The following is a 17,274-nucleotide window of genomic DNA, read 5'->3' as shown; positions in this document are numbered from 1 at the left end:
TCTTTAAATGGCAACCCGGCATGTAGTTTGGGCAAAATTTTGTCTTGTACACAATGTGCTCAGAGAGGCTAAATTCAGCAGTGATAGAGTAGGGAACTCACTTAAGAAAACCATGTTCTCCAGAAGGACCTGGTAGGAATGTTATAATAATAAATACCAACTCTCCAAAGGACAGTTACAGCAATATTTTTACAAGTAAATGCTCTACCCGAGGAAAAAATACCTTACTGTATGATGTTTCCAAGAGCTAATTTTCACTGATCAAAAAAAAAAAAAAAAAAAAACACAATAAAAGTCTGCTTCAAAATAGTTTTATCTCACTGATTCCTTAAATAAATTTCCCATGTCTAGATGTCTTACTCCTATTTGATTTTCCCGATACTTGTAAGATGTCAAATTATACTGTAAAGCAAAGGAAGAGCTGGAATCCAAAGGTTTTTATTGTTTCAAATCTGCTCTGGCTAAAGATCTGGTATAGTAAAAAAAATGAAACTGACTAAGCTTTTGAATTAGGAATATATTTAACTATTCAAGTTTTCCATGGTACACGATGGTGTGATCACTCACCTAGAGCTAGACATTCTGGAATGTGAAGTGAAGTGGGCCTTAGGAAGCATCACTATGAACAAAGCTAGTGGAGGTGATGGATTTCCAGCTGAGCTATTTCAAATCCTAAAAGATGATGCTGTGAAAGTGCTGCACTCAATATGCCAGCAAATTTGGAAAAACTCAGCAGTGGCCATAGGACTGGAAAAGGTCAGTTTTCATTCTAATCCCAAAGAAAGGCAATGCCAAAGAATGCTGAAACTACCGCACAACTGTACTCATCTCACATGCTAGCAAAATGATGCTCAAAATTCTCTAAGCTAGGCTTCAACAGTACTTTAACCAAGAAATTCCAGATGTTCAAGATGGATTTAGAAAGGGCAGAGGAACCAGAGATCATATTGCCAACATCTGCTGGATCACAGAAAAAGCAAGAGAGTTCCAGAAAAACACCTACTTCTGCTTCACTGACTACGCTTAAAGCCTTTGACTGTGTGTATTGCAACAAACTGTGGAAAATTCTTAAAGAGACAGGAATACCAGACCACCTGACCTGCCTCTTGAGAAACCTGTGTGCAGGTCAAGAAGCAACAGTTAGAACCACACATGGAACAAAGGCCTGGCTCAAAATTGGGAAAAGAGTCTGTCAAGGCTGTATACAGTCACCCTGCTTATTTAACTTCTGTGCAGAGTACATCACATGAACTGCCGGGATGAAGCTTAAGCTGGAATCAAGATTGCCAGGAGAAATATCAATAACTTCAGATATGAAGATGATACCACCCTTATCGCAGAAAGCAAAGAGGAACTAAAGAGCCTCTTGATGAAGGTGAAAGAGGAGAGTGAAAAAACTGGCTTAAAACTCAACGTTCAAAAAAGGAAGATCATGGTATCTGGTACCATCACGTCATGGCAAATAGATGGGGAAACAATGCAAACAGTGACAGACATTATTTGGGGGGCTCCAAACTCACTGCAGATGGTGACTGCAGGCATGAGAGTAAAAGATGCTTGCTTCTTGGAAGAAAAGCTATGACAAACCTAGACAGTATATTAAAAAGCAGATACATTACTTTGCCAACAAAGGTCTGTCTAGTCAGAGCTATAGTTTTTCCAATAGTCAGGTATGGATGTGAGAGTTGGACCATAAAGAAGGCTGAGCATCAAAGAACTGATACGTTTGAACTGTGGTGCTGGAGAAGACTCTTCAGAGTTCCTTGCACTGCAAAGAGATCAAACCAGTTAATCCTTAAGGAAATCAACCCTGAATATTCACTGGAAGGACTGATGCTGAAGTTGAAGCTCAAATACTTTGGCCACCTGATGCGAAAAGCTGACTCATTAGAAAAGACCCTGACGCTGGGAAAGATTGAAGGTGGGAGAAGGGGAAGACAGAGGATTAGATGGCTGGATAGCATCACTGACTCAATGGACACGACTTTGAGCCAGCTCCAGGAGATGGTGATGGACAGGGAGGCCTGGCGTGCTGCAGTCCACGGGGCTGCAGAGTCACATATGACTGAGTGACTAAACAACAACAACAACAGTCAGTACTCAGAGTTGCAAAATGACCAAATGTGGCCAATCCTCAAGAAGAAAGCAATCTTTCTCAGAAGAAAAGAACAGAGCTCTCAATTCTGATACAAGGATTAATATGAAAATTAAAATAGTGTATCTAGAAAATGCTCATGAAAATGTTTGATTAAATTATTAATATAACTTTGCAAGATTCGTATTTCTCCTCTTTTACTGCAACTCAACAATTATTTCTCAAAATGGTTCCCAGTAAAAGAATCATGTGAAACAGTTTATTACAAAAAGATAGATGCTTCCTCTGTGGCAAGGCAATTAGCTGAAGTTTAGAACAGCCACCATATTTTTTTTAAGCAAGTGGATATTACATAAACAGGTAATTTCTATTTTCTGTACATTTTGAGGGAAAGTTGTTAGAATTGTCAGCTAGTTTTGTAGATATGTTCTTATGACTAACAATAACCTGAATGCTACATTGAGATTCAAAACAACAAATAAAAAATCCTTCATATCCTTGATAATACCCTAAGCACACACTTTGACAGAACTGATGTTTTACACTATACGTAACATAGTCAACTGTTATCTAAGATGAGCAAATCTCTCAACGTGCTGTTACTTAAATTATTTTAGTGACATTTCAAAAGCCAATCCTGTTTTTAACACCTGTCCTTTAAAAATAGCTTTATATTTCTCTCACTGACCTTTGGTGAGATTACCTGTAAAAGGACTAATGGCGACAATTATTCTCCTGCAGGCTAAAAGTCAGTCTGTCATAACCATGAAGCCAAGTTCACTTCACTGTGAAAGTTTCTAGTTTCTGCTTCTACGATCTATTCTACTAGGACTTCATTCTCTTAAAATGTTGAACATACATGTTACTGTTGATATAAGGATCTTAACTTGCAGAGTGCTCAGAAAACATATGCAGATTCCAGTCTAGAATTTGATCCATTCTCATGGAAGTCAGAATGTGTAACAGTTAGCTGTCTCTCTGTGGTATACAACACAGTGGGCAGGGGATGCGGGTCTGTCTGTGTACTTAACCATTGTAGCAGGCCCAGTGAAGTGCTGTGTATCCGTGATTGTCCACCATGGCTGGGTTTGCATCCATAGATGCTGCTGACTGCAGAAGGGCTCCAAGAACACCAATGTGTCCACAGGCAGCTGACAAGTGTATTGGTGTCCGGCCCCTGCTATCTCGAAATAAGCAGTTAGCACCATGTTGAAGTAATGCATCCACACACTCTTCATGGCCTGTGACTGCCTGAAAAGAAGATTTTTGCATGCCATTGAATACACTATGTTGGGTACTACATGCCAATGGTAGCTAATTAGGAATTTTAAAGTCTGTATTCCCCATGTCTTCTCACCAGTCAAGGCATTTATCATACTTTGAGTACTTTTTTTTGAAAGTGGCTTGAGAATTTAGTTACAGTGGTGATTTTTTCAAAATAAGAGTAATATGAAAACTAGGAAAAAGGGCCTTTTAATTGAATGAAAATATTTCAAAGATAGCCAGGACATGGAAGCAACCTAGATGTCCATCAGCAGATGAATGGATAAGAAAGCTATGGTACATATACACAATGGAGTATTACTCAGCCATTAAAAAGAATACATTTTAATCAGTTCTAATGAGGTGGATGAAACTGGAGCCTATTATACAGAGTGAAGTAAGCCAGAAGGAAAAGCATAAATACAGTATACTAACGCATATATATGGAATTTAGAAAGATGGTAACAATAACCCGGTGTACGAGACAGCAAAAGAGACACTGATGTATAGAACAGTCTTATGGACTCTGTGGGAGAGGGAGAGGGTGGGAAGATTTGGGAGAATGACATTGAAACATGTAAAATATCATGTAAGAAACGAGTTGCCAGTCCAGGTTCGATACTGGATGCTTGGGGCTAGTGCACTGGGACGACCTAGAGGGATGGTATGGGGAGGGAGGAGGGAGGAGCGTTCAGGATGCGGAGCACATGTATACCTGTGGTAGATTCATTTTGATATTTGGCAAAACTAATACAATTATGTAAAGTTTAAAAAAAAAAAAAGAAAAGAAAATTCCAATATAAATCAGTTTTCTATAAAAAAAAAAAGATAAAAATGTGTAAGAAAGAGAAGAAAAAAAATGTATAAGACTATTCAAGATTTTAGGGTTTTAAAATTTTGTTTCAATATTGTTTCTCTGGATTAAGTTATGCTTTGTGGTTGCTTAAAATCAGAGTTCAAAAACTGAGACAGTGAAAGAAACAGTAAAGATTATTTGGTAAAAACTTAATGAAGAAAAATATAAACACAGCCTAGTTCAGTTTTAGGTAAAATGAGGTCATAAAAACTTCAGGAAAGAACGTTCTGCTTACCCCTCTGTGCAGCGCCGTCCTTCCCCACCTGTCTTTGGCATCGACGTTCGCGCCTTTGTTGAGCAGTGAGTACACACAGTCTGTGTGCCCGTTGAGCACAGACAGCATCAGAGGAGTCCTGGGCAACGACAGGAGCAGCCCCGTCACCACTGAGACCTCACCCCTGAGAGCACACTGAGCTGGCCTGCTTTCTAAACAGGTCTTTCTCTGACTCAGCTTTAAAGTATACTTAAAAAGCTGTGTTGGACGTTGCTCAGTTACACACTATGCCAGACTTACCAAAATAGGGGCAAAAGTATGAAGACGGAAAATCTGTCTTAGATCCTAAAACTAATTAAAAAAATGATGAAAACTTACTGTCCATTTCCATCTTGAATATCTACTGCATTCTGTGGTTCGGCATTTCCTATTAGTAGCCGTAAGCATTCCGAATGACCATTTGTTGCTGTAAGGGATATTTACAACTTTCAGCAATTATATATACATATATAATGATAAAGTAGAAAATGTCCATCTTAAACCACATTTTCTTGATATAATTTTAGACTATTCACTGAGTTTAACAAGAAAGAAAATGCTCATGTGATTTCGCGCTCCGGTGGTGGCAATGTACTTTGGAAGGGCAGCCTGCCTCCAGACACGGGGTGACACCACAATCAGACAGGTCAGTCACATTCTCCTTTGCCAATGGCTGGTTTCAAGCTCTGCCTGCTGAGATGTTCAGAAGTCTGAAGGGCATCTGGGAAATATTGTTATCCCTGATAGTGAAAGTTCTCCTTTTTTCCTGATTTTAGATGTGCTCCTTGTGATGCTTCAAGGAAATTCGGTTTAGTCCCATCTTTTTTTAAACTGATTCACTGACACTGACACTCAGTACACAGCAGCTAGGTACTGACGAGCGCATAGTGTATGGGGATGAGAAAAATACCTGACTAGGACTCCTTCACCTATAACGGTCTTGAATTCGTTATTTAAAATCAACACTGCCTTGTAGTAATTCCTGTAGAGAGCGGTAACTCTTTATCTGTAGTGATACACAGAGAGTACCGAGTCATCACAGTGGCAGGGTTATGTGGCTTTCCATTTTCACAAATCCACAACATCACAAAACACTCCGTGAAGTAGTTCTCACATGGCAGACACTTTGTAACCCCTGTCTGATTAAATGTTTAATGCAGTACCCTGGTACAGTAAGTAAAATATTTATCAGTTGTTAAATGAAAGCACATACCAATCCAAGATAATTTCCATCAAAATGAAGTAAAAATGTATTGTGCTTTTTGGTGTTGCTGATAAAGTACTTCAAAAGTCAGACTATTATATAAATCCAATTTCTAAGGTAGATAGTATTTTTTAAAAAGTGATATAATCTTGCTGTTGTCTTTTCCCTGAGAGTAGAATCATTAGAATTTTTACAATCAAAATGTTTAAAACAATTACCAGGAGTATAATATACAAGAAAGTGAAAAAGAAGAGAGTATTAGATGGAAAGTGGTAAATAAAATCATTCAGTCTTTAACATACCTGCTGCATGTATAGGTGTTCTCTTCAAAACATAATCTTTGACTAAGATTGAGGCTCCCTGATTAATGAGAACATCCACGCATTCTACACGGCCCTTAAATGCTGCCAGGTCCAGGGGGGTTCTTCCACTACCGTTTCTCACGTCAAGGTCTAACAGAGACTGGACTAACACTTCCAGGGCTTGATGGTGACCATGATAGGCCTAGGGACAAAGAAAAACATAAATTAAAATAATACGTATATTCAGATTAACTAAATTCTTAGAAACCCTAGAACATAAAGGAGTAAGTAAACTTGTCTTCATGTAATTGTATTTAAGATGATCCAAAACTTCTGTATTGATAATTAAGAAAGTTAACTAAAATTTTTCTAATAATCAATTAGTAGGCCGCAGTGTTAGGGATGAGCCTTCCACAAATAATGAAAGTTCAAATGACAGGTGATCTTTTCACGAGTATACAATGTCTGGTTTATGGCAGCCACTCTGTGATGTGTGACATGGGTTCTAAACAAGATTTCACATTAAGTCTCTGATTCCAAAGCCCAGGTTCTTCATCATAGTTTAGTGTCCCACTTCACCCTGACAGAATGTTCAGTTCAGATCAGTCACTCAGTTGTGTCCAACTCTTTGCAACCCCATGAATCGCAGCACGCCAGGCCTCCCTGTCCATCACCAACTCCCGGAGTTCACTCAGACTCACGTCCATCGAGTCAGTGATGCCATCCAGCCATCTCATCCTCTGTCATCCCCTTCTCCTCCTGCCCCCAATCCCTCCCAGCATCAGAGTCTTTTCCAATGAGTCAGCTCTTCGCATGAGGTGGCCAAAGTACTGGAGTTTCAGCTTTAGCACCATTCCTTCCAAAGAAATCCAAGGGCTAATCTCCTTTAGGATGGACTGGTTGGATCTCCTTGCACTCCAAGGGACTCTCAAGAGTCTTCTCCAACACCACAGTTCAAAAGCATCAATTCTTCGGGGCTCAGCTTTCTTCACAGTCCAACTCTCACATCCATACATGACCACTGGAAAAACCATAGCTTTGACTAGACGGACCTTTGTTGGCAAAGTAATGTCTCTGCTTTTCAATATGCTATCTAGGTTGGTCATAACTTTCCTTCCAAGGAGTAAGCGTCTTTTAATTTCATGGCTGCAGTCATCATCTGCAGTGATTTGGAGCCCCCAAAAATAAAGTCTGTCACTGTTTCCACTGTTTCCCTATCTATTTCCCATGAAGTGATGGGACCAGATGAAAGAATGTTACTACGCCTCAATCACAAGAGAGAGTAGCAACTGAAGCTCAGCTAGTACTTGTGCCCTGTGATTTCTCAAAGTAAAATGACTACCCTATCCTACAATGTGCCATATTTCAAACAAAAATTTTTCTTTTCAAAAATATTTAAACTGAGCCCTGCTGGAATAACTGCTAGGTGCTAGGCACTGTCCTACAGTACAGCAGAGCAAGAAGATTTTAAGATTTGTCTGAAACTCCCTCTTTACACAATCTGAAAAAGGGGCTCTCCAGAGAATTCACTTCAAAACCAACATGTCAACTGAACATCTATCACGCTTATTGGACTGGACACTGAGCAGACATGAAGGCAACAAAGACGGTTCTGGTGGGGAAGGAATGTCTTCTCTGTTCACTCATGTCACCCCTTTTAGATGAGGAATGAGCCATTTTCTAATACTGTTCAGACCTGCAGCTTAGCACATACTGGCAAAGCTGTAAATAATCCCATGTGAACTTTTCATTTAGAATTGAAAAATATAAAATCCTACCATGTTTGTGCTAACTATCACTTGCTTCTAAAAAGAGGTATTTAGCTAGAAAGAGGGCCCCACACTGTATCAAAGGGCTGTTAAGCTACTTCTTGTGGGAAATGTCACAGAGGACCAGCAGGAGATAAAGCTGCTCTGGGCCTTACTGATCCCTTGATGTTTCTGACTCCTTCAAGGTGAAATGACTGGAGATCACTGAGCTCTACTGTCTGAGGATCACCTCTAGGCTTGTTCTTCAGTTCAGTTCAGTTCAGTTCAGTTGCTCAGTCATGTCTGACTCTTTGTGACCCCATGAATCGCGCACGCCAGGCCTCCCTGTCCATCACCATCTCCTGGAGTTCACTCAGACTCACGTCCATCGAGTTAGTGATGCCATCCAGCCATCTCATCCTCTGTCGTCCCCTTCTCCTCCTGCCCCCAATCCCTCCCAGCATCAGAGTCTTTTCCAATGAGTCAACTCTTTACATGAGGTGGCCAAAGTATTGGAGTTTCAGCTTTAGCATCATTCCTTCCACAGAAATCCCAGGGCTGATCTCCTTTAGGATGGACTGGTTGGATCTCCTTGCAGTCCAAGGGACTCTCAAGAGTCTTCTCCAACACCACAGTTCAAAAGCATCAATTCTTCGGCGCTCAGCTTTCTTCACAGTCCAACTCTCGCATCCATACATGACCACTGGAAAAACCACAGCCTTGACTAGACGGACCTTTGTTGGCAAAGTAATGTCTCTGCTTTTCAATATGCTATCTAGGTTGGTCATAACTTTCCTTCCAAGGAGTAAGCGTCTTTTAATTTCATGGCTGCAGTCACCATCTGCAGTGATTTTGGAGCCCCCCAAAATAAAGTCTGACACTGTTTCCACCATCTCCCCATGTCTTTCCCATGAAGTGATGGGACCAGATGCCATGATCTTCATTTTCTGAATGTTGAGCTTTCAGCCAACTTTTTCACTCTCCTCTTTCAGTTTCATCAAGAGGCTTTTTAGTTCCTCTTCACTACCAGGTCAATAAAATCACACCACTAAAAGAAGGACAGCTAGACGCCAGGGTGGTGTGTGCACTGGGCTCCTATCCTCATGATGTCTCTGACTGGGTTAGGACAGGGGCTTGGGTGTCTAGCATGTGTGAAGGCAGGACCAGGGCCAGTTTCCTCAGCCCTCAGGCCGGTGTGTTTTCACTGCAGCAAGTTGTCCCGGATTGTGAGTTTGGAAGGAAAAAAATCACTTAGGTAATTTCTGAAAACCATCTAGGGACAGATACAAAATGCCAAAGTGGTGGTATAACCACATTTCACTGAACCTGATTATAAAAATCACAAAATTGTTTCAATTTCAGCTTAAAAATAATATCTGGCACACCCCTGTTCATAACAGCACTATTCACAATAGCCACAGAATAAAATAACTAGTTAAAGGAACTAATCTTTTTGAGATAATGTATTCAAAAACTTGACAAAGTGCTTAGTCTGGCACTTAGTAAGTGTTTAAGAGATGAGGTGCTATTATTGTAAGAGTGATGAGAACAATGCAGGAAGAACTGCCTAGTCATCTGCTCAGACATCATTTCTTGCCACCCATAGTAAAACGGCTATTTTCTCCATGCTGGCTTTGCAGTTCCAGATGACTTATTTACTATGCAGGCCTGGAAGAGTACATAGTATTTCCAAAGATCCAAAGGGCAAGGAAGCAAGGAGCTTCAGCATGTCTTCTTAGTTATTTAGACCATGGTAGGAAGTACTGCTGGGGAGAAAGGGGCAGAAAGATAAGGCAGAAAATTCAATGTACATGTGTGTCAGTGTCAGAAAATAGGCCAGAAGAATATTAAGACAAAAAATGATAGTATTTGTGAGAGGAAACAAATGGGTCACTGAACTTTTAGTGACACACACTAAGTACAGACCCTTAAAACAGTTTACTGCACTTGAAACCAGAGGTCTCACTAACAGTGACAGGGCCCAATTCTCCTGACTCTTAAAGTCCCCCACCTCCCACAACATGCTGTGTTTCAAAGATAATTCTTCTTTCAGCACAGAGGAATGAGATTGAGCCCTGCCTGAAATCCATAAGGTAATTCATTCCTATATATGACTTAACTGTCACACTCTCTCCTAACCTCCTCTTAGTGATGAACATTAGTGACACTAGAAAATCATGAAATTAAATCCTATAGCACAAGCAACCGAAGGACCAGTGAACACACACTTACCACCCCAAAAATCACAAAGTAAGCAAAACATTGTAGAAATGCCACAGAAATTATTGTTCTTGTATTATCTGCTTAAGAATGCAGAAGCCATTCCACTAGGGCGGGTCATTTTAAAGTTCACATCTCAGGCATATTCTCTCCTTAGAGCAGGTCTGGGGGAAATTAAACTCATCCCCCTCTCCTTTTTTTTAAAAGACAAACAAACAAAAGCACATTAAAGAATTCTCTGTATTAGGCAAGTTCTTACAGCCTTAATTCTACGATCATCATTATTAGGACCCAAAGTTCTCCGTCCTAGTTTGAGTCAACACAAACAGGTATGAGATATTTTCAGTAAACCAGCCATCAAGTTGGCTGTGAAGGCAGTACTTACAGCCAAGTGTAAAGGGCTTATTGTTGCTCTATTGTCTGAATCATTCAGCATGTCTGTTCCCGATGTTTCCATTAACTGAGAAAGAAAAGAATTTTAAATGTCAGAAATGGCACTTTTAGACATACCATAGCAGTTATTCCTGGTCCCCCTCCCCCAAGTTCAAATCCATTTTTAGAGTATAAGTGGATACTTGACATGAATTTAAAAATCCCAAAACATTATATTATGAAAACTAAGCTCAAAAACCTTACAGAGTGGATTATCCTGAAAACTTGGACCCCAAACTAAGAGTTTTGAGGGAATGGCTACAAACTCCGACTTTGAAAGAAATGCTGTTTAACTGCCACCAAGTGAGAACCACTTCCCTCCCCCTCCCTTACATGATTTCTGTCACCATCTTTGTTCCCAGGAATGTGTCAGACAGGCTCCAGTTCGAGTGACAGCAAATACTTAAATACTCTGAATAGTAGTGGGAAAACTGATTAATACTTACAACATCTAAAGGAGTTTCACTTGCAATCTGAAATAAAATTTAAAATAAAAATATTGAGTTGAAGAAGCAGTCATATATAGTAAAGAGATAAATGCAAACTATATGTCTTTATTTACCTATGGCTTTGTTAAATTCCCTTCTGAACTTGTGCTTTGCCTCCAAAAATTTATAGTCTTTTTTTAAGTAAACAACTTAAAAGACTAGACCAAAAATCTATATACATGGGTCTCAGATTTTAGTCTAGAAATACCATACTAACCTAAGGAAATAGTATTTCTGCAGCAGGGTTCTAAATGCTATATTAAGTATGACAACCTCCTTTTTCTTTTTTATACCCACGCTTCTTGAATTTTACTCCCCCCTTTAAGGAAAGCAATGTTAATTTATAAGTAAACTTAACTGAAGAAACCTGTAACGTGAGGCATGTACCACACACCTGAGAATCATGTAACTTGCCTTTTGGTTTGGCTGAGTTGGGTGAACGGTGTATACATTCAGGAATGAGACCACATTTGAAATAAAAAGTTCCTCTGCAGCAGATGAGTCTCCCTTCTCAGGACAGACTGCTAGTAGACTGGGCCTTTCAGAACTCCTAAATATGCAGGGGGGATCTTCTCATAGGGACATGTATTTCTCACATATGACAAAGTTACAGTTTAATGCCTTCTGGAAAACGTTTCACGAGGCAGGGGCAGTGAATGTTAGGTGGGCATGGGGGTTTCTAAGGGAAGGACACAAGGAGTCCTCTCCAGAGATCTAATTTCTTTCTGTCCCCTTTCTCTGTGAAAGGGAAAAGGGAATGAAAGAAAGCTTAATGAGGCAAGTGTGAATTTAAGATGGAAAGGGATTCTAAAGATATTACAAGGCATTTATTTCTTGATTCATTTATTCTCATTGTCATTACATTATTAGAACATAAACTCACACTTGTCCTTCCACAAGAACTCAGGATTCTTACCAGCTGAAGACACAGACGGTGACCATATGCAGCTGAATAATGAACGGCATTGTATCCTTGCTTGTCTCGGATCCCTGGATTTGCATCATTTCTTAATAAGTATTCCAGGCACCTATTAGAGTAAGACATATTCAAAATTCTAAATCCTGCATTTTAACCAGTGATAAAAACAAAGACAAACTCAAAACTGGCAATTTTTCTTACACTTGAATAATGTAAAAATCATAAATATACCTACACTACATAAATTTATCATTTAAATGACACCAACTGTAAGTATCATAAAGCCACAAATAAATGTTCGTAAGAGAATCTTCTTTATCCACAGCTTGTCCATGTACGGCACCAGGCAGCCTACTCAGTGTTTGACAGGATTAGATTCCCAGTGGCGGGAGCGTCCAATCTATCTGGACCACAGAGTAAGTATGATATCTCATTAGGAAGCTCAAGAAAGGATGTAGAAATATCTCCCAAAACCAAGATGAGAATTCAAAGATCTTGCTTTAGAGACCTGGAAAGTGTGGGAACAATGCACAACTGGTATACAGGTAACAAGGGAGATCTTCTCACAGGAAACAGACTTTATTCCTGTGCTATTACACTATGAAGAAAGCAATTTTAAAAGGACTTTAAGGTTCACAATTTGTTGTAATTTTGATAAATGTTATTGTTACTACAGCCAAAAAAAAGAGTACTGAATTAGAAACTAAAAGATTTATCTCTAGAGTTAGTTTGATACCATCCACCTTGGACAAATAGTTTCTTCACCTTTATGGTGAAATGGCTTTTGTTTATTCATCTTACAGATGGAGGTACAAATTCAACTAAATAATCTAAACACCATTCATGTTTTTTATTAAGTCTGCTTTAAAAACACAGACATTTCACTCAAGGGCATATCTTTCTATCTTTAATCAAGTTCTCTAGATGTGAATGATAAAACAGCAATAGTTCTCCTTACAAAGACTTGAATACAAGACAGATTCTATCAGTGGAACAACCTATTTTAAGATAACTTGCTGATACATGAGTACAGGGAAAAAAAGATTTATTTAAGGAAAGAAAAACAAGTAGGTTAGTTCATGCTTACTTTCTGAAGTAGGAGGCAAGTCTCAAAGCACTACTTACCGTGACTATTTGCAAGTATACAGCATTAAATGGTTTGAAATAATTCAACCATAATACATCCAGAAGTTCCTATCAATCACAGTGTTTAATAGTTTACCTTCACATTATTAGATGATTTGTCTCCTACAGCAAAACAAAGACTAAAAGTTGATTTACAACTATAAAATTACTTCTATTGCCATGCCTTTCAAATTTTGCTAAAGCAGTATGAATTTTCATAACTACTTTGTAAGCATTATCTTTAACAAATGAAAAAATTACCAACATTCAGGAAAAGTAAATCACTTGCTCCCAATCTTTTGGTTAGAAGCAAGGACTAGACCTCGTGTCTTTTCTTCAGGTGGTTCTTGCTACAAATGCTTCAGCACAGGGGTTAATGAGTTAGTGACACTTTAACATGGGTGTTTATAAAATACTGAGCCACAAAACTGCTTAATCTTGAAAATCTAGACCTCACTTTTGACTTGCAATTGAGAAGGCAAAGAGTCGATCCTCACTTTCTCACTGTAAGTTAACACATGGTCATTTTATAAAACTCAGAAAATTAAGACAGGAAAATTTTCTATGAAACCCTCCTTCCCCTAAAATTAACTATATATATACAAAATCTGGAGGAATATTTATGGCTAAATATCTCCTCCTTCCCCTAAAATTAACTATCTATGCAAAACCTGGAGGAATATTTGTGGCTAAATACCTAATAAACCACACTCACTGTTAAATACTTTGTTTTCTTCATCTGTTAGACAAATTAAATATCTTCATTCCAATTAGCATGTAATTTAAACCGGGGAGATGCTCAAACCATTTAAATTTCTCCTACTCTTCCTCCACCACCATAACTCCTACCACTTTTTCTGGACTGAATGCAACCCACGTGCTCCATGGCTGGTCAGAGCCCTGGGAGAGGAGCACGTACCCAGGGGCAGGGAATGGGGCACTGTCAGCAGACGCCTCCGACTCTCCCTGACCACAGGGCACACACAATAGTCAGTGCTTACATAAGACAGGCATTAACCATAGTTTAAAAACTATGGCTCATCGTTATAGGAAGATTGTAATGTATCAGGTATTGTTTAAGCAATTTTGATACTCTATCTCATATGACACTCTACCTTAATATGCTATAGGAGATCAGTGGAGAAACAACTCCTGAAAGAATGAAAGGATGAAGCCAAAGGAAAAACAATGCCCAGTTGTGGATATGACTCATGATGGAAGTAAAGTCTGATGCTGTAAAGAGCAATATTGCATAGGAACCTGGAAAGTTAGGTCCATGAATCAAGGTAAATGGAAGTGGTTAAACAGGAGATGGCGAGAGTGAACGTCGACATTCTAGGAATCAGTAAACTAAAATGGACTGGAATGGGCGAATTTAACTCAGATGACCATTATATCTACTACTGTGGGCAAGAATCCCTTAGAAGAAATGGAGTAGTCATCACAGTCAATAGAGTCCAAAAGGCAGTACTTGGGTGCAATCTCAAAAATGACAGAATGATCTCTGTTTGTTTCCAAGGCAAACCATTCAATATCACAATAATTTAAGTCTATGCCCCGACCAGTAATGCTGAAGAAGCTGAAGTGCAATGGTTCTATGAAGACCTACAAGACCTTTTAAAACTAACACCCAAAAAGAAGTCCTTTTCATCATAGGGGACTGGAATGAAAAAGTAGGAAGTCAAGAGACACCTGGAGAAATAGGCAAATTTGGCCTTGGAGTATGGAATGAAGCAGGGCAAAGGCTAATAGAGTTTAGCCAAGAGAATGCACTGGTCATAGAAAACACCCTCTTTCAACAACACAAGAGAAGACATTACACATGGACATCACCAGATGGTCAATACCAAAATCAGAATGATTATATTCTTTGCAGCCAAAGATGGAGAAGCTCTATACAGTCAGCAAAAACAAGACCAAGAGATGACTGTGGCTCAGATCATGAACTTCTAATTGCCAAATTCAGACTTAAATTGAAGAAAGTAGGGAAAACCACTAGACCATTCAGGTATGACCTAAATCAAATCCCTTATGATTATACAGTAGAGTGACAAACAGATTCAAGGGATCAGACCAGATAAACAGAGTGCCTGAAGAACTATGGACAGAGATTCGTGACTTTGTACAGGAGGCAGGGATCAAGACCAACCTTATGGAAAAGAAATGTAAGAAGGCAAAATGGTTGTCTGAGGAGGCCTTACAAATAGCTGTGAAAGGAAGGAAAGTGAAAAGCAAAGGAGGGAAGGTAAGATAAAGCATCTGAATGCAGAGTTCCAAAGAATAGCAAGGAGAGATAAGAAAGCCTTCCTCAGAGATCAATGCAAAGAAATAGAGGAAAACAATAGAATGGAAAAGACTAGAGCTCTCTTCAAGAAAATTAGAGATACCAAGGGAACATTTCATGCAAAGATGGGCTTGATAAAGGACAGAAATGGTATGGACCTAACAGAAACAGAAGATATTAAGAAGAGGTGGCAAGAATACACAGAAGAACTGTACAAATAAGATCTTCACGACCCAGACAATCATGATGGTATGATCATTCACCTAGAGCCAGACATCTTGGAAAGCAAAGTCAAGCGGGCCTTAGGAAGCATCACTACAAACATCACTCATAGAGGTGATGGAATTCCAGTTGAGCTAATTCAAATCCTAAAAGATGATGCTGTGAAAGTGCTGCACTCAATATGCCAGCAAATTTGGAAAACTCAGCAGCGGTCACAGGACTGGAAAAGGTCACTTTTCATTCCAATCCCAAAGAAAGGCAATGCCAAAGAATGCTCAAACTAACACACAATTGCACTCATCTCACATGCTAGCAATGTAATGCTCAAAATTCTCCAAGCAAGGCTTCAACAGTATGTGAACCGTGAACTTCCAGATGGTCAAGTTGGATTTAGAAAAGGCAAAGGAACCAGAGATCAAATTGCCAACATCCTCTGGATCATCAAAAAAGCAAGGGAGTTTCAGAAAAACATCTACTTCTGCTTCATTGAGTACGCCAAAGCCTTTGACTGTGTGGATCACAATAAACTGTGGAAAATTCTGAAAGAGATGGGAATACCAGACCACCTGATCTGCCTCTTGAGAAATCTGTATGCAGGTCAGGAAGCAACAGTTAGAACTGGACATGGAACAACAGACTGGTTCCAAACAGGGAAAAAGAGTCCGTCAAGCCTTTATATTGTCATCCTGCTTATTTAACTTGTATGCAGAGTACATCATGAGAAACACTGGGCTGCATGAAGCACAAACTGGAATCAAGATTGCTGGGAGAAATATCAATAACCTCAGATACGCAGATGACACCATCCTTATGGCAGAAAGTAAAGAAGAACTAAAGAGCCTCTCGATGAAAGTGAAAGAGAAGATTAAAAATGTTGGCTTAAAACTCAACATTCAGAAAACTAAGATCATGGCATCTGGTCCCATCACTTCACGGCAAATAGATGGGGAAACAGTGGAAACAGTGACAGACTTTATTTTCTTGGGCTCCAAAATCACTGCAGATGGTGACTGCAGCCATGAAATTAAAGATGCTTGCTTCTTGGAAGAAAAGTTATGACCAACCTAGACAGTATATTAAAAAGCAGAGACATTACTTTGCCAACAAAGGTCCATCTAGTCAAAGCTATGGTTTTTCCAGTAGTCAGGTATGGATGTGAGAGTTGGACTATAAGGAAAGCTGAGCACTGAAGAATTGATGCTTTTGAACTGTGGTGTTGGAGAATACTCTTGAGAGTCCCTTGGACTGCAAGGAGATCCAACCAGACCATCCTAAAGGAGATCAGTCCTGAATATTCACTGGAAGGACTATTGCTGATGCTGGCCACCTGATGCAAAGAACGGACTCATTTGAAAAGACCCTGATGCTGGGAAAGATTGAAGGCAGGAGGAGAAGGGGATGACAGAGGATGAGATGGTTGGATGGCATCACTGACTCAATGGACATGAGTTTGAGTAAACTCTGGGAGTTGGTGATGGGCAGGGAGGCCTGGTGTGCTGCAGTCCATGGGGTCACAGAATTGGACATGACTGAGTGACTGAAGTGAAACTCATGGCCATGTGTTAGGTCAGACTATTACTCCCACTTCACAGACGAAATGCACAGAGTTTAAGTAACCCACCCAAGGTCTCACAGCAATGACAGTACAGGTATCAAACCTAATGCTGTCTTACATGCATAACCAAAACAGTTAAAAAGGCTGCTGAATGCAAAGTTGTATACAATAGTCAAATGTATTTCTCTATTTCATAGCAAAAGGAAATTTAAAGATAAGATTTATTTTGGCAGTAAAAATATGAAATACTTAGAAATAAACCTAATGATTATAAAAGTTCCAAGAAGAATGTATGATTCCATTTATAT

General features: G+C 39.4%; 1 protein-coding gene across 19 annotated transcripts in view; it reads right to left on the bottom strand.

Moving 5' to 3' along the window:
* The window catches only part of ANKRD28 (ankyrin repeat domain 28), a 216,271-nt gene that overhangs the window by 16,044 nt on the left and 182,953 nt on the right, over positions 1-17,274 (bottom strand). For 18 of the 19 annotated variants that reach the window (XM_086396049.1, XM_086396672.1, XM_086395822.1 and 15 more), the window contains 7 exons: positions 11,778-11,889; positions 10,820-10,846; positions 10,327-10,401; positions 5,974-6,175; positions 4,807-4,894; positions 4,450-4,567; positions 3,127-3,346 (listed from right to left, as the gene is read on the bottom strand). In XM_086396049.1, coding sequence (XP_086252175.1) covers positions 3,127-3,346; positions 4,450-4,567; positions 4,807-4,894; positions 5,974-6,175; positions 10,327-10,401; positions 10,820-10,846; positions 11,778-11,889 — 842 coding nt within the window. Of the gene's footprint in view, positions 1-3,126; positions 3,347-4,449; positions 4,568-4,806; positions 4,895-5,973; positions 6,176-10,326; positions 10,402-10,819; positions 10,847-11,777; positions 11,890-13,170; positions 13,276-17,274 lie in introns of those variants that run through there. The other variant, XM_086397079.1, reaches the window with a different exon arrangement.

The sequence above is a fragment of the Bos grunniens genome, chromosome 1 (genome assembly GCF_055505025.1).
Source record: "Bos grunniens cultivar Pamir isolate PY7600 chromosome 1, Bosgru_T2T1.0, whole genome shotgun sequence".
Taxonomy (NCBI): domain Eukaryota; kingdom Metazoa; phylum Chordata; class Mammalia; order Artiodactyla; family Bovidae; genus Bos; species Bos grunniens.
This window is presented reverse-complemented; position numbering and strand designations above follow the sequence as displayed.